The sequence below is a fragment of the Dipodomys ordii genome, unplaced genomic scaffold, assembly GCF_000151885.1.
Source record: "Dipodomys ordii isolate 6190 unplaced genomic scaffold, Dord_2.0 Scaffold53, whole genome shotgun sequence".
NCBI classification, from domain to species: domain Eukaryota; kingdom Metazoa; phylum Chordata; class Mammalia; order Rodentia; family Heteromyidae; genus Dipodomys; species Dipodomys ordii.
The window spans coordinates 919198-937698 of record NW_012267269.1 but is presented as its reverse complement, the minus strand read 5'-3'; the positions used below and the strand labels follow the sequence as shown (position 1 = coordinate 937698).

The 18501-nt window shown below is 35.7% G+C and overlaps 1 protein-coding gene across 6 annotated transcripts in view; it reads left to right on the top strand.

Moving 5' to 3' along the window:
- Window positions 1–18501, top strand: part of Nfib (nuclear factor I/B) — a 226094-nt gene that overhangs the window by 136643 nt on the left and 70950 nt on the right. For all 6 annotated transcript variants that reach the window (XM_013020813.1, XM_013020811.1, XM_013020810.1 and 3 more), the window contains exon 4: window positions 17338–17406. In XM_013020813.1, coding sequence (XP_012876267.1) covers window positions 17338–17406 — 69 coding nt within the window. The remainder of the gene's footprint in view (window positions 1–17337; window positions 17407–18501) is intronic.

Sequence of the window (18501 nt, the reverse complement as noted above, 5' to 3'; positions counted from 1 at the left end):
AAAGCCGGAAGTGGCGCTGTGGCTCAAGTGGTAGAGCACTAGCCTTGAGCTGAAGAGTTGAGGGACAGTGCCCAGGCCCAGAGTTCAAGCCCCACGACCAGACCAAAAAAAAAAAAATCAGATGATACCCAATGGCATGACCTAGCTATCTTGTTCAACAGCATTAGGCCACTTCAGCTTTTAAATGATTCACATTTCCTTTGCTTATGATGGAATCATGTATTAATCTTTATATCCATTTAGTTCCTTTTGAATATGATGTTAATCTTTTCTAAGTAATAAAAGTACAAGAGTTTCTCCTAACTATTGTCAACAATTAGCAACACTGACAAACTGTTAATTTAGGGATGTGGACTTACATAAAATTTTATTTCCAAGAGTTCAAAACTCCACTGCTACTTTTAGGAATTGTGTGATTGGACTATGATTAGCTTTGACTTGCTTCACTATTTTGTGTCTCCACATTCCTTGGACTATGATCTCCTAGATTTTCCAAACTAAATCCATTGCTCAATTCTAGAATGGACAATGTCCAAGGAAAACAAAGCAATCTAAAAGTCAGATTTTTGCCTATAAATCAATTCTAAACTAAAGTCTCATTTTGGAGTTAGGAAAGGCTCTTAGTTTTGTGAGGAAACTCTCCCTTGTCTGGTAATAAAACAACAAAATGTTGAGAGGTTTTGCAGATTTTATGATGTAAAATTTTAAGGTATTTAAATTCCATAACTAGAACATAGATTTAGACATATCCACCTCTTCTTTCTCCTTTTCTTCTTCCCCCTCTTTCTCCTCCCCTTTCAGTATGTAAGTGCTCTGTTTAAGCTTGAGCATTTGCATATAGTTGGACAAACTTCTGAGATCTATTAGGACCATATATTGTATACTGCAGATAAATCACTTTCTATTCTCTCTCTGAAACAGGAACAGAACTAAGTAAATAATTGAACAAATTAAACTAGGAAGGTCTATTAATCTTGGCAACATGCTTCTCTTAGACTTAAGCAATTCTTGAAATCAGAAAAATGTTAAGGTTGATCTCTTTGTTTTTATAAATGCTAAAATTGAAGCCAACAGATGGATGTCATGAAAATTGTAAAAATATCTAATAATCATTAAGCAAACCAGCTCTATGCCTGCAGTAGTAGTGTCCACCTGTTGGGATCCTTAGCACCCAGGTTTATCTAACTTTTCATTTTATATGTTCAAATCTTAGAAGTTTGGAAATAAAAAGACATTTTTTCTTTGTCCTTTGCTTTGAAGAAAAATAAATTTTCAGAGATTATCATAAATCATGTTTTCTCTTAGAATATGGTACAGAGTCAAAGAAAGGAAGACATTTAGTTTTATTTTGAGAAATCATGTCCCATTCTCTTCTTAATTAATCTTCTCATGTCCTTGTTTATTACATCTATCAAAATCAAGATTTTTTTAAATGGGAGAAAATGCACTGTTCAGTGATACTGAAAGTAATTTTAAACTTTGGCACTTGAAAATATGCAATAGACTATAAACAAGCTTTCTATTCATAGAAGTATAAATAGATAGACACTGAAAGTATTGGCTAACAGTGGTTAAGACCTGACATCGTAGGTAAAGCTTTTAAGTAATTTAAGAATGAGGTCTGTGCCAGTCAAAAAATATCAAAGGATTTTTTTTCTTAACAGATTTTGTTTCAGAAATACTTTTCTTCTTTATCTTCCTACTCATTTGAAGACATTAACTTCAATGAAGTCCTTAAATGTTCAAATTTAAGACAGGATTCAGAGTGAAAACAGGATAAAATGAAGGAAGTGCTCTGTTCACAAATTACTCTTAAAAAGCCAGAAGGGTGCATAGCCCTCAGCTACTTATTTTTTACAGGCAACATTCTGAGTACTTATATATAACTTACTCTTCAAAGACTGGTCTACACAGAAGTTGGCACCCTGCCCAGCCTTTACTGTGGAGCTAGCCTGATTACTTGTAATATTTAATTTGAAAAAAAAAGAAGACAATTTAGAAATATCCCAGAAGATCCTGAGAGAAAAAGATTTCCCCCTGTTTTTCTCAGTCACCTACCATATCGGGCAATAACTAATATTAATTGTCCACTGGCGGCTAAGGTCAGAATTAAATGTTATACAGTGCCCGATAGGAAATGTACTCATTATCTTACTCATGTAACTGTTATTCCTCTGTTACAGTATCTTTACAATAAAAATATATAAAAAAGAAAAAAATAAATATTACAACCCAGACATTGATGGTATGGATTGAACAGCTCAAAATTAGGAGCATTTACCCCTGGGAAGCTGGGGATAAATACCATGCTACACCAAGAATCATGAACAACTCAATAAGAGGTAGCCCTATGTAAATATTTTACCTATTATTTATTTATTGAGCACTTGTTATGTCTCTGGTACTGGACTTAATGCTTTAGAAAGATTTTTTAAGGTGAATTACAAGTAACCATTGTTCTTCCCATTTTTTTTCATCCAAAAAAGAATATTATATCTGTATGTATGATCAAAATTAAATATTACTTAGTGCTACTATTCAAGTGTCATGACAGAGTTCAAAGTTGTGAAATACTCTTTGCAAGAGTTGTAAGAAGCGTGGTGGCAGGAAAGAGTGTGAACTTTGGAATGAGATTTTCCTCTGAATCAATGCTCCATCTTTCACAATGATCTTGAGGACCATGGGAAGAAGCAGCAATCAGCCAATTTCTCTGAAACTCAGCAAAATCCATTATATTCATGTCAGTTGTGAGGGACAGATACAAGAGCACACCTGGTGACTTGCAGGTGTTTGATAGTAGTGAAGAGTTTGTTGTCACACTTTTTCTCCAGCTGGGTTGATCAAGAAAGCTTCCTGCACGAAATGTCATTTGCTCTGAATCTAAATACAAATGCATTGACTTAAAATGAAATGCCTTGGCAAAGTTACAGGACAAGGTGAAGGTGAGCTGCATAAAGTAGAACAGAATAGAAAATAGAATAGACCCTGTGCGGGGGGTCCCCCGAAAAAAAAAGAAAATAGAATAGAAAACAGAAGAATAGACTAGGAGATTTAAATGTTTCCAGGTTTTTTGTTTTTTTTTTGGTGGTTGCTGTTGTTTTTGGTCAGTTGTGGGGTTTGAACCCAGTGCCTGGGCACTGTCCCTGAGCGTCTTTGTGCTCAAGACTAGTCTCTGCCACTTGAGCCACAGCGCTGCTTCTGCCTTATTGGAGATGAGTCTCACATGTGGGGGGGAGGAGGGAATTGGGAGATTTTCTGCCCACTTGCCAAGGCTGGCTTGGGACTACTATCCTTAGATCTCAGCCTCCTGAGTAGCTGGGATTACAGGCATGAGTCACAGGTAGGTGCCCAGCTATTTCCAGGTTCTTGATGGAACAGGAAATTTTATTGCCTGTCTTTTGGGATCAAAAGAAAAAGAAAATGCTTTTTTTTTTGGTAACAAGTTTAGTTTGTTTTTAATGGCAGAGCAAGAAATTTAGTAGAAAGATAAAAAGGAAGGAGAGCATAAGATTTAGGGATATGGTAGGCTGGAGCTAGAAGGTTCAATAGCAAGATGATAGTAGAAAGAAGGAGAAACATTTCCTACTCCCCATGCAGGAAATGGGAGTTTAGGACTTCCATTACATAGTTTTTAATATTCTTAGAAAAGAGAAAAGAAATACATTGTTGGAGGGGTTTTTTTGGGGGTGGGGATCTGGCAAGATTTTTTTTTTCTATTAGACCCTTGCAAGATCATTATATGAATATTTTCCCCAGTTACATCTTAATGGGGTTCTTTCTGAGGCCACCAACCTTCCTCATCCTCTGGAAACTTTTGTCAGTACTTTACTTTTTCTAGCTCCTCATTATCTTTTTCTTTTTCTGTTGACTCCTTCTTGACAATTAATCTCTCACTGAAACTTCTTCAACCAGTTTCTCACCTCTCTTGTTTTCTATGGTATAAGAGAAATCCCATCCTGATATCTCCTGTATTTGAGCTTCTGTCTCCACTGAAGTGATTCTCTAAATCCGTGACTTTTAATTGTGTGGGGGGTGCCCAGTGGTTCCTTTTCAGCCTGCTCCTGCTAGCATATTCTTGAGTACTTGTTGAATTAGGTGACCATAGTCTGTTTAAAACGAGTAACTCTCCAGGTATTGGTGTTGCCTGTCAGTTATTTGGTGATTTCTTTTCTCTTTGTAACTACATTTTTGACTTTAGTACTCTAGGTGTTTTTAGTACCTGTTACGCTTTTAAGATATGTAATTTTTAAATGTAAATCTTTGGTACCCAATCTTTCTCTTAATGTTTCAAGTCTACATTTTCAACTACTTTTTTTGACATGTTTTTCTAGATATCTCATGTGTAAGTCAAATTTAGCATTTTCAAAAATCACTTTTCCCCCTGTTTAAAATGTCTTAAAGCCACCAGATGCTTACCTGAACCCCTTGGTTAGAGCAGGTCACAATTTCTTTAGAAGAGACCCTCACTTGTCTTCCACATACTTTACTTTGAAAAGTTTCTTGAATTTACTCCTTCTCAACTCTACTGTTTTCACGTGGGCTCAAACACTATTTCTTGCCTGAAATTGTAGAAAAATTTTATTACTGTCTTTTCTGTTTTAGTTTCTTTCCTCTTTTTCTCTCTCAATCTCTGTTCCTTCCTCTCTTCCTTCCTTTTTTTCCTTTGTCTCATCTTACATAGGAACATGTTTAGTAAAACGTAAAGTTGAGTTGCTTAAAGGGCCCTAATGGCTCCCTACTTACAAACTTGTATCCTTTGTTATCCTTTAAAATTCTGCTCAACACCTGACAACAGATCTCCTTCTTTCTCTTCTGCTATGTGGTATGTGATATGCTTTTTATTCTGCTGCGATGACAATATGAACTCCTGTTTCTTTAATATTCATCCATTGCAAGAATCTTATTTGATTCCCCAAGCAAATACTGGATCTCTGCTTCCATTGTTTTACTGTTTTATATTTCAAGCCTTTGCAAATGTTTCTCCAATAAATAATATTTAATGATGAATTTATTCCTATCATTCTGTTTACTTTTTGCATACATACATTCAAATGTTGTTTAAGAAGTATTAGATATGCATGCTTATAGATTTCTATCTAACTCGTTTACTTATAAAAATACCACAAAGAGGTTGTACAGGTTCCCAACTAGTTATTGACAAATACAGGCTAAAACTTAATTTTTTTCATACATCCAAAGATGAAGTCAGTAGTAATTTTAACTCAGGATTAGTACTTTCCCCCCTTAATTGATCTCCCCAATTTTGATGAATAATAACAGTTCATTAGTGCATATTGCTTTTTGATGAAATAAGAAATGGCTGAATGAAAATGTCCTGTCTATACTTGGCTTCTATGTTTAAGCTCTGTAAAGATAAAGCTTTATGTTGGGACCCATCATCAGGCTCAAGTCTGAGTCTACTGGCAGACTAGTATTGCATACCATACCTGGTTCCCTTGGGTGAACATAGTAGCTGCAGCTATTAGAAGGAGGGATCATGGACAGAGGGTGAGTTGATGATGAACATGACTCTTGAGTGACCAGAGGCTCAGTTGGGATGAATGTGGAGATTGTGAACAAGAGCTTCTGAGGAACTGGATCAGATCAGTGATGAAGAAAGCTTTCCCCACCTCATTAATGTGGTTGCTACAGCTCCATAGCAACTTCTGATAGTATCAAGTACTCATTTGTACAGATTGGGACCAACTTGGTACTCCACAGTATAACTTAAATACCATGAAAAGTGCCCTTTTTCACAGTATAATGGAAAGCATTAGTTAATTCATAAGGTAGAGGGGCTGGGAAGGTGGCTCAGTGGTAAAGCGCTTGCCTTGCATGCTTGAGGCCCTGGATTCGATTCCTCAGGCCCCATAAGCAAAAAAAAAAAAAAGCCGGAAATGGTGCTGTGGCTCAAGTGGTAGAGCACTAGCCTTGAGCTGAAGAGCTGAGGGGCAGCTCCCAGGCTCAGAGTTCAGGCCCATGACCAGACCCCAAAACAAAACAAAAAAAATTCATAAGGTAGAGATTGTTATTCAAGTTTTTGCTTTTCTTACCATCACAACTGGATCTTACGTTTTTGTGGTGCCCTAAATGATGTCCCAGAGAGTCTAAATAACTCTTAACAATTTGTTGTTGGTACCCTTAATGCATTTTATTGCACCTAGTTCCGAAGACTTTCAAGAGGGCACACATAGATTACACTTTATTAAAAGATGTTAATGTAACATACTTTTCTTTGTTGAAAATGTCCAGATTCCCCATGGGGAGGGTCATAACCTGCACATATAAAGTTACAAATATCCCTTAGGTTAGGTTGGCCTAAGCAGTATTTTACTGATTACTCTTTTTTTTTTTCCTGGTCATGGGACTTGTACTCTGGGCCTGGGCAGTGTCCCTCATCACTTCAGCTCAAGGGTAGCACTCTACCACTTGAGCCATGGCACAACTGCCATTTTTCTGATGGTTTATTGGAGATAAGAATCTCACGGACTTTCCTGACTGGGCTGGCTTTGAACCATGATCTTCAGATCTCAGCCTCCTGAGTAACTAAGATACAGGCTTGAGCTTGTACCAGTACCGGGCTTACTGAGTACTCTTTTAGCCATGTATCTTTGTGTTTCTTAAGCTGATTAAACCCACTGCACTATGCAGAAGTTAAGCTTGCTGAACTTACTGCCCTACACATGAAAGCACTAAGGCCATCCCACTTTTTTTTTCTTTTTTGCTGGTCTTGAAGCTTTGAACTCTGGGTCTGAGGGCTGTACCCGAGCTTCTTTTGTTCAAGGCTACCGCTCTGCCACAGCCCCATTTATGGCTTTTGCTGAGTAGTTTATTGGAGAGAAGAGTCTCACAGTATTTCATGCCACGGCTGGCTTCAAACTGCAATCCTCAGATCTTAGCCTCCTGAGTAACTAGGATTATAGGCGTGAGCCACCGGCACCCAGCTTCTATCCTGCTTTCATACTAGAGTACAATACTTGAAATGAGGGTTCAATTTTGCAGTAACAGATTGAAAACAGAATAAAATTTTATATAGATACTTCTCTAGCTATTTAAGTTTTAATCTCTACCTCCTAAGATTGAAAAAATATGGCTTATGGACATTAGGCAAATCCACTAGTATAATTTTTTCTTTTTGCAACTATGAAAGTGTCACTATATAAAAAAAAGAAAGTGTCACTATATCAAATATTTTTTTGGGTGTGGAAATTTAACTCTTCTTACTTTTTAACTTAATCATGTCATTATCCTTAGAAAAATCTAGTTGAAATTCTTTTAGGGTCTTTTGACTTACATGCTACTCTTCAGAGACTTTTACTCTTTTTGCATTTATTTCATAAAACAGAACTAGAATCACACTCCTGTTTTTTGCTGAAATACTTTAAATTCTTGTTCCTGTTACGGACATCTCTCTACCTACTTCATGCTTTATATCTTAAACATGTCACCACAGTATTTTCAGGAATAAGAAGATAGATAAAATATTTGAATTTTAGATTTTTTTAATCATCAAAAAATCAAATAAAAAGTCAAACTATTTATTAATGACTTGAAACGAAACAAAGACAAGGCATGTTATTTCCATTGTTTATTTTTGGCTATTTTAAAAAATGCAATGAACATTTTATGGTTATCTTTACTGTTATCTGTAAGTAGCTGCACAAAGGAGTTGCCATTTAACAATGCAGTTTATGAATATAATGTGTCTTGATCAGTTACCTCTTTCAACAGTCTCACCCATTCCTCCAAATCTACCCCTTCCCTCACTTTTCTTGATTTTGTAATGTATAACATTGAATTCTTGATTGCATTTCCCCCTTCTCTTCATTCATCTATCTATTCTGCTCCTCTTGACTTCATCCTACTCTTTTCAAGACCTGTTTCCTGGTATTTATATTGCTGAACTTTGACTTTGTCTTTCTAAGGAATTACACTAGTTGAATTTTCCCTTGAATCTATCATATTTCAGTTAATATATTTGTGTATACTTGCATGCCACCCAACTTACATGTTTATAAACTAATTGCAACTTTTGTCTCTCTGGGCATGACTTACTTTACTAGCATAATTTTTTCCAAGCCTTTTCATTTCTTTGCAAATGATAAAGTATCATTTCTTTTTAATGGATGAGTAAAATTCCTTTATGTGTGCATGCACATGTGTGTGTGACTGTATGACATGTGTGTGTATATAGATAGATAGATAGATAGATAGATAGATAGATAGATAGATAGATAGATAGATGTATATCACATTTTCTTGATCCTTTTATCTACTGAAGAGCATCTAGGTTGATTCTATACCTTGGCAATGGTGAATAGTGCTGCAATGAACACGATTGTGCTGGTGGCTTTAGTATATTTGTAGTCTGGTTTGTAATCTTTTGGATAAATTCAAAGGAGTGGAATTGCTGGTTCATAGGGTAATTCTATGTTTAGTTTTTTTTTTTTTTGTAGATCCTCCAAATCTACTTTCTAGAGTGGTTGATCAAGGTTACATTCCTACCAGCAGTGTATTAGGATTCCCTTTTGACCATGTCCTCACCAGTATCTGTTATTGTTTGTTTTCTTGATAATGACCATTCTAACTGGTGAGGGTCAGGTGGAATCTCAGTGTTGTGTACATTTTCATTTCCTTTATAGACAGAGATTTTGAGCTTTTCTTCATATGTTTGTTAGCCATTTTTATTTCTGAGAAAACTAACTCATCAGCCCGTTTATTAATTGGGTTGTTGAGTCTTTGAGAGTTTAATGTTTTAAACTCTCTGCAAATTGTGGATATTAGGCCATTGTCTAATGTAGAGCTGGTTTGGTAGGCATTCTTTTTAGCTTGTTGGCCATGTTTATTCGCCATGTAAAGGGTTCTGAACTCAAGGCCTGGCCTTTGCTAGGTAGGTGCCTTACCACCGGAGTCATTCCCTTATTGTGTTTTGCTTGAATTATTTTTTCAGATAGGAATCTGAGCTTTTGCCTGAACAGCTGTTGGACTGTGAAACTTCAATCTCTGTTTCTGGAATAGTTTAGATCACAGGCAAATATCAGCATTCTCAGTTTATTTGTCAAAATAGCTACGTTCTTCCTGGTCTCTGTCTCCCACATAGCTGGGGTTACACACTTGAGCCTGAGAGGTTTCTAACTTAGGAAGGATGTTTTCATTTTCAAAGGCCTGAGATGGTGTAAGTAACGTTGGAACTTAATGGATTGATAGATAAAATCCATCTGTGTACCAATCTAGATTTGGTGCTGTCTCCAAAGGTGATTGTTTAATCACCTTTCTCTTCTGTTTTAGAGTTGACAGATTCTAAAGTACACGTGAGTCACCTGCAGCTCTCATGAAGCTGCAGACTGGTTCCAGAGTCTGGAGTGGAGCCTGTTCTTCGGTTTTAAGAAACTACGAAGATGTGCCAGTGCTTTGTGTTCTACTGGTTCACTGCTAGCATAATGGTTCCCAAACTGTGTTACACATGTGAATCATTTGGGGAAACTTTTAAAAAAGCCCTCATAGCCAGGTCTCACCCCGGAGGAATTAAATCAGAATAGCTTGGGTTGGAAGCCAAGCATAAATTGGTTTCAAGAACCCCAGGTGGTTCCAATGCTGAGCAAATTTTGGGAACCACTGCACTAGGGTAATTGGTCTATTTCAGGTTTTCCACTTCTTTGCAATTTTGGTTACTTTTATTTTACCAAGTAATTGCCCATTTAAGTTTTCAGAGCTGTGGTCAATAAGTTGTATGTGTTATCCTCTTATGATTCTTTTAATGTATTTGGTTTTGATGGTTATGTCTCCTTTCTAATTCTTATACTTGTATATTTTTGCTTTCTCTTGTTCTTTTTTAAGCAGCCTTGCAAGTGGTTTCTCTGCCTTGCTGATCTCTTTGGAGAATTTTATTTGTTTTATATATCATTTAAAATATTTTCCTAAGAGCTAATATAGTTTTTTTTCCCTAAAAGCTAATTTCAGCTTTTATCTTTAATTGTGTCTTTTCAATTTTTCTTAGATTGTTTTATTCACCTTTTCTCTTATGGTAAATAATTCCTTTTGTCTTTTTTCTCTTCTTGGTAAAGAATTCCCCTTTGCTTCGCCTTTTACTTTTCATTGTTTTCTATCTAGCTTATAATTTTTACTTTGGTTTTGTCTTTTGTTTACAAGTGGTTTAGAGTGTTACTCACTTTTTATTATTTACTGTTAATTTTCTTTGTCACAGTTGAAAGAAAGGTTATGACCTCAGGAAGTCTCCATTTTAAAGATGGACTAAAATTGTGTCTAGTTAAAGATAATGATCTTTTTTTAAGGTTTCATGGACATGTTAATAAATGATAGATAATTTTGTATGATATAATCTAATAGTTATATTTATCTTCCAAAAGAGATTTTAAACATCTCACTGACTTCTGATTCCTACTAGTGATTCTATTTTTTTTTTTTTACCAAGTTGCTTTGTATTTTAATAGGTTTTTATTTATATACTTCTGATTTCTGTGGTGTGCCATTGAGGTTCATCAGTGAATGAGCACAGGGCACTAACAGAAAGTCTTTGTTAATCGTGCTTTCCACCCATTCATGGTGATTTTTATTCTCTTCATTAAAATTCATGTTAAATTCTCTCTTAGCCAATGCTAATTAACACTGCTTGCTTGAATCTGCCTGATTTTTCTTTGCGTATTTATTTATTGGCCATTTCTCTTTTCTTTATTGTTGTAATTTTGTCATAAGTATATTCCTTAAAAATAGCTAAATCTTATTTTCTTTCTAAATCTTATCTGCCTGTCTTGCAAGTCTCCCTTTAGAGCCTTTCTAAGTACTATCCTCTGGTTCAGGGAGGTGTGTCTTTGATACCCATAGTCAAGATAAAAGGCACACATATAATTTGATATACCATAAAATAAACATAACTCAGTAAACTATAAAATATCTGCACTAATGAATGTAAAAATCTGAAAAGATAAAGATTACCTTGGGGTATATATTAAATGTTGTATTTAATTTCTGATTCTTGGGTTATTGTAATCACCATCAAAAATTTGTGTTTCATATTAAATGAGAAAGTGAAGTTAAATTAATATTAGAAGATTAACGTTGATCCAGGCATGGTAATTTCAACTACTTGGAAAGTGGAAGCAAGATCATGAGTTCTAGGCTAGTCCAGACAAAGTTAGCAAGACCCTGTCTCAGAAACAAAGCAAAAACAAACTGGGACATTGTGTTGAATGTAAGAAAATTACATAATGAAACCCACTGAAAACTATTGAAAATGTGTGGAGAGGAGATTGGAGGCAGGGCAAAAAAAGCAATGAAAGGGGCGAATCTGATCAAAATCATATATGCACATGTGAAATACCAGGGCAAAATCCCTTTGTAATTAATATACTTAAAAAAGGAAAGAGAGAAAATTAAGAAGTGAATTTTTTTAAGTGATAGGGAAAGAAAAGCAAGAAAGTAATTTTCTAAAAAATGTGAATCTGTATGATTTTGTTGTTGTTGGTGGTGGTGGTCCTGGGGCGTGAACTCAAGGCCTGGGCACTGTCCCTGAGCTCTTTTTCTCAAGGCTAGTGCTCTACCACTTTGAGCCACAGCATCATTTCCAAAAATGTGAATCTCCAGAAATAATCACAATAATATTAGGGATAAAATATTCCTACTTTCATAATTTCTAATTTTATCTATTTAATGTTTGTTCTTTCAAATGTTCCATTTTTGAACATTCTTTACAAAGACCTAATGCATATGTATCTGAAAACAATCAGCTTTTTCTTATATAAATAAAAATGATAGCATTATGTAATGACATTTTCCTGCTTGAATTTGGAACATCCCTGCTACTCTGCATTGAGGTGGAATGATGGATATGCTTGTGGCCTACCCAGACAGACCTCTCCGTTTTGTTAATTACAGGACTAAGGATTAAATTTTGGATTTGTCTTTGTTAGGCAAGCATCGGATTTAAGCTATATTACCAGCACAGTTAGGTTTTGTTTTGTTTCTGAGACAGGGTCTTGCTAACTTTGTCTGGGCTAGTCTGAAAGTGTCTAGGAACTGTAAGAGTTTACGCCTTTTGACCTAGGAATCTCACTTCTGGGAACTCCAGTCTAAAAATTATTATGAGAAGTGCTGACAAAGATTTGTGTGTGAAGACATTAATAGCAGTGCTGTTTATATTTTTTTAAATAGGAAAAAACCTAAAATGCCAAACAGTAAGAAAATACTCAAATAAATGGTCACATAAAATATCCATGTATTCATAAAAATTATACTTTTCAAAAACTACCCATTCTAGACAGAAAGAGGTAATGCTAATAGAAAAAAAAGTTAGGGTTTGAGTTTATAAACATAAAATTGTTTTGAATTCTTGTCATTAAAAATAAGAGTTTTGTAGCTTATTACTATGTAATTGAAATGCAACAAATAAGAGTTTTGTAGCTTATTAATATTGAAATGCAACAAATTATACATATTTGAAGCTTGCAATTTGATGAAGTTTGACATGGGTTTATATCTGTGTAATGGTCAGTTCAGTCATATTTTTATCTAGTAGAGATAATAGATACTATTATCTATTAGATATGTTTATCTATTAGAGATGCAGGAAAAAGTTTTATAAACAAAAGAAATACTGAAAAAGCATTGGAACCTATTAAGCCATCAGATTATGTTAAAGTTGATAAATTTCTGCCTCCCAGGACCATTGAATCTTTTCACCAGGGATTTACATTTTGTATTGAGGGATAAATGCAATTCTAAATTAATATTATAATATTAACCATGACTATTGGTTGGTAATCTGCAGAAAAATTGCAGCGCTTAATAGTTCTATTTCATAATTGGTTTCCAACCTTGTTTTTTATTATCTTTAAGTAGTTGTTCAAAAGGCTTTCAATTCATCATGCAAATTTATGAGTACAATGAATCTTAATCAATGTCTGCCCTTCCATCCCTGTTAACGATCTCTCTGAACCCTACACATACCCTACGTTCCCAGCCTTAACTATGGACAGTCAGATGAGTTAAGAAATTGACGAGAGCTATGTTTTACAATATCACCACAGAAAATCTCCTGGGTTAGATGTGGATGTTACAAGATTGACAAAAAGTTAGTGTGTAGTAAACCCATCTCTTCATGAGTTGAGCAACATTTACAATTGGAATCATGTCCACCTGTTCTCTGCTCAAAGGAAGAATATAAGAAAAGGGGTATAGGAAGGTGTCCCAGAGTAAAAGTAAAATCTTTGAGTCACCAAACGGCTTCAGAAGTGCTTTTCTAAGTTTTCCACCCCAAGTGACAATGCTTATATCCAGCAGTGGTGTTTAAAGCCACTGTGTAACTTGTTAGCTCTGTAGATAGAAATTTCTTCATCTGTGAGATGGCAATAAAACACCTCATCTCATAGGATAATTTGCATGAGAAGAATGAATTCATGGCTATGAAAGTTTCCACACAATAGCTGGACATGTGTTGCTTATTATTACTTTCACAGTTCCACATTCCTTCTTAGGACTTTTCTCATTGGATAACAAATGTGTTCATTGAGCCAACTAAACAGCTCCTGGAACTATGCAGAATAAGTGTAATCCGCCATCTACATTAACAGTCCTTCAGATACTTGAAGACAGCATTCATGAATTTAATAACTGCTTTCCTTTTGGCATTTTTTTTTAATTTCAAGAATAGAACACTGTAGACCATAGAAATGAGTGTTATCAGTCTTCCTTTGGATTTTCTATGTAAATGTTGTTTAACATTCAAATGGTGCTGATTATAATTTGAGATATTAACAGTTAGATATGCCATTGTGTCCCTCTGTTATTGTTTGTAAAAGAGGTTAAACACTATATTAACTTCTGAGTAGTGATTTACTGTGGCTTTTGTTTGGGAAGAATAAAAAAAGAAGTAAAATAATATAATTTGATATTGCCTTTGAGACTTTTCAGTTTGTGAAGCTCTTTATTTCCTACTCAGTTTTATTTTTATTTTTAAGGCATACATGTAGTGTAAATACAACATTGCACAAATGCAAAGTTATTCTTTTCTTCTTGGCTTAAGCTGTGGTGTGATATTGCTCAGTAACCATTAAGCAGCTGCTATTCCTCAAAGATGCGCATATTTCCTTTGGTAGATGAAGGGAATTTACTATCTCAATGTCTTCAGATTGCGTTAAGATCCTTGGCCTTTGTATCAGCTTCTGAGATTTACAATGATCTGTGAAACATGTAAGAGCCTTGTTTCTTAAAGATCCCTGAAGCCTGGAGGGGACAGGTGGTTTTATGTTAATGACTTTTCCCTGAGTCTCCCTCTGTACTATTGTAAGGCTCGTGACCCATTTCAAGATTTCTCTCCAGTTATTTTTCCAGAGTCCTCAAGTATTGTCTCTTGCATGTTTCAACAAGCACTAGTCTCCATCCAAGTATTGTGCTATTCAATCTCTTCCTTTTTCCTTTCCACTCCTGAGTAATCCTTGTTCATTATTCAGGTAGTGCCATGTGTACAGGTGCATGAAGGTGCCACCATAGACCCCAGGCTATTCTGTTGCTTGATTCCCACCCACCCATCAGCTCTTTTGGCTCTTGTCAATAGGCCTTATCACTGGTCCTTGGGAACTCTTCCTTCAGTCTACTGTCCCTATGCTCCATGAAGGTGTGGAACCCAGTGGGGCTCCTGTGGGTTGTATTTTAGCAGTGGGTTCTGAGATACTTCCAGTGCCAGTTGTTTTAAAGTGTTGATTTTAAAATTTGTGCTTGCTTTGCATGCATGAAGCCCTGGGTTTGATTCCTCAATACCACATAAACAGAAAAAGCCCAAATGGCACTGTGGTTCAAGTGGTAGAGTGTTAGCCTTGAACAAAAAGGAGCTCAGAGACCTTGAGTTCCAACCTTGAGTTCCAGGCCTTGAATTCCAACCCCAGGACTGGCAAAGAAAAATTTTTTTTTTTCAAAATTTGTGTTCTGCATTGATTTTGTAGTTACTTTGCTTATAGACAGTGAGTCTGTTATTGAGGAAGATAGAGAGATGAACTAAACCCTGTCACTTCTCTAAATTAAAGGAGTTGATAATCCAATAAGGTATTTAAAACTTGAAAACAGATATCTTGGAAATTCTGAATGTGTAAAGTGTAAAATAAATATAAACTAGGTGTGCTTTAAGTACAGAGGAAAGAAGATATTTCTCTCTGCGTCTTGGAGAAAGCTTGGGGAAGAGAGAGTGGAGTAGTAGTATATGGAGTCAGTTGAGAGGGATATACAGAAGGAAGACAGCTGATCAGAGAGAGCTACAGGGGAAACACAAGGTATCTGTATACTACCAAAAGATGAGGTTAAAACTTGTAAATAATATTTTGCTATTTACTATTTTTTTCCAAGTTTACCATATGTAAAATAAAGTATAGCAAGCTCTTCTTTCTTTAAAATGAAATATGTTTATCTGTAATAACTTACAGGAATGTGGAAAATTAAAAACACATCTTTGCTTTCAACTCAGGAAAGCGAGTCAAGTATCCTGTTTGTAGTTACAACTTTTAGGCACCTTGTACAGTGCTGGTTACATAGAAGTTACTCAGTAATTACTGAAATTGATTAAAACTGGTAAGGAATTAATAGCTCAAGAACTTTCTTAAAAGTGTATCACTGAGTCACACCCTCCATACCTAGAATTATTTAAAGTATTTTATAAAATTTGAAAAGTGTATCATATATGTTCTTTGAGTAGGGACTTAATATGAGACTAGCTTTTATCACTGAGACCTTGTAGATTCTTTTTTGTTCCTTTTTCATTCTGTTTCTAAAGAGTAGGGATGAGTGGGTATGAAATAGTATTCCCACATGATTCCTACATGATTGGAGTGAATGGTTCCTATCAGGTCTGGTGATGCCAGTGAATGGTTTTATCATGTATATGATATATGGCTAAAAAGCAATATGGTTGCTTTTGTTACAGTAAATTTTCTAAGTAAGAATTTACCAATTATTTGGGCCCATTTAGAGTTTAGTGTGTAATTCAGTATAAGGCTAAGTACTGGCTGTCTAGCTAATCTTAAATTATTGTTCACATTTGTATTGTGCTTACTGTGGGTTGGTTTTATATTTTTTAATGTAACTTGGTTTTCATAATAACCCAATAAGGTAGGTGATTTTATTATCTCTAATTTGTAGATGAGGTCTCTGAGACACAATGAGGTCTAATAACATGGCCAAGATTTCATAACTGGTAAATTGGCCGGGATTCAGATTCCAGCTCTTTGACTTGAAATGTTCTGTGTTGCTAAAGCACCCAGCCTCACCTCCATGACCTGAATCTAATCCCTTGGTCATCCCTAAAGCTCTGGAAAATCTAACAAGATTGCCAGGTTTTGTAGCATTACCCTTTGTCCCCTCCCCCCACCCCCCGCAAGTATTTCAATTCCAAGATTTTTAGACCCTTTATATTGTCTTCTAAGGGCAGCCAAATAAACCATATCCAGTCTCCTAAGCCACTTTCTCTCTCGACACCCTAGTTCTATTCCCGTGACCTTCATGAGAATTGAAGGATATTTTTGATATGTGCTGGATATAGTTAGATCAGCTACTAAACACAACTGAACTTTCTCAGGCTTCTGCAATGTGGACCACTGTGGCCCCTGTGTTCGGTCACATAAGCATGTGGCATACTTAGAGGCCTGAATCCCTGTCATTTGCTGAATGAAATTTCCAGTTCTTCAAATAATGAGAATTGAAGACATAGTAGCAAGAGTATGGAAAGCCCTGAAGTTGTGCAAGGTATATTAAAAGGACACAGAATGAGGTTGATGCGAAGACGTATTTGCTGTGTGTACAACTTCTGCTTTGTGTTCCTGGTGACCCTGGAACAAGGGTAGGAGTTTTGGTAACAACAGCTCATTTTTCTTTAATCAGGGTAGGATTTGTGAAAGAACAGTGGTTTCAAGAGATCTTTGAAGTATTTCCAACAAGGCGCTAATTGTGGTTGTGGTTTTCCTTTTTCTCCTCCCCCTCACCCTTTTAATGGGTAGGCTTTAGCCTACCAGGTGCTGCAGCAGGGCAGAATGCATTCAGTGAGTGTCCCAGACCTTCCTTCTCTGTGCGTGGGACATGGCAAATAAACCACCCCAATTGCATACATTTAGAGAGTTAACGAAAAAAATGTCCTGGAACTTGTTTTGCATCTACACTTCTTACTTTTGTTCAAACAAGCATAATTTACATTCATTAGAGTTTTGCTTTTACTGGTCCTTGTTATAAACATTCGTGGCTTTTGTTCTAACCTTTGGTCTAAAAGCTATCAAATTCTAGGATTTAATCATTGTTTCACTTCCTGCTTGTGTTGATCTTTTTTCCCTTGATATCTGTTTTCAGGATACCTTGAGGATAGTTTTGTAAAATCTGGAGTCTTCAATGTATCAGAACTTGTGAGAGTATCTAGAAGTAAGTAAATTGTTTTCTTTTTATTTAAGTACAAGGAATGATATAACATATTTTCTATTTTTGAGCATCAAATGTTTTGTGGACAGTAACTACATATTAGGAGAGTTTTAATTTTAAAATCTCAAGTATTTCGTTGAAATCATAGGTGACTTTGTCTGATTTTTAAAATTTGCACTGAAATCATCAAAACTTTCCACTGTACCACACTACTTTTTAAAGTTGTTCTCATTTCCACAATACTAGTATTCATTTAATTCAGTTTGCTCTGTGACCATACATGGACATTTATATAAAAGGAAGTGTGATTAATTAAATGTACTCTGTGTTGTTATGATAACCCACATAAGTTTCCTGTAGATAAGTGCTTTTTCATTTTACTAACATTTTGAAGGGGGAGGAGTTGGAGATGTACAGGATATACACACTAACATGCTGAGTGTAAAGGGATGCAGAAATTAACTTTGCAGATTGTAGTTAGATATAGATAGAAAGCATTGTTATCCAAAACAATGTCCAATTGTTTTCACTGGTCACCTCACCTGAGACATCATTTCTGGAAGTCTGGATCTGATTTTTCTAGAGTCTATTCACCTGGCTGGCTAACTAAAAATGGAAGACATTTTCTTTAGAAAATTTTCTTACATGTTGGCTAATATGGGAAAATATATCCAAGATACAGGTCTAACACATTGATTCTGTTAGCTTTGGATTTTGAGTTTTTGGACTTTTTCTAGGAATACTTGAATTTCATTCAGGCCTTGTACTTGTTAATCAGGTGCTCTCACATATGACCATGTGCCCCCAACCCTTTTTTGCTTTAGATACATTTAAAATAGAGTTTCATAGATGTTTTTGCCCAGGATGATCTTCCTGCCTAAGCCTCCTGGGTAGTTGGCATTTCAGATGAGATTCACTCCACCTGACTTGTTTTTTTTATTTATTTTATTTTATTTTATTTGTGAACATACTGTACAGAGGGGTTACAATTACATGAGCAGGATAATGCATACATTTCTTAACAAGCATTGCAGCCTCCTCCTTTGTTTATCCTTCACATCCCTTCCCAGCCTCCCCCCTCCCCCCCCCAGTCCCAAT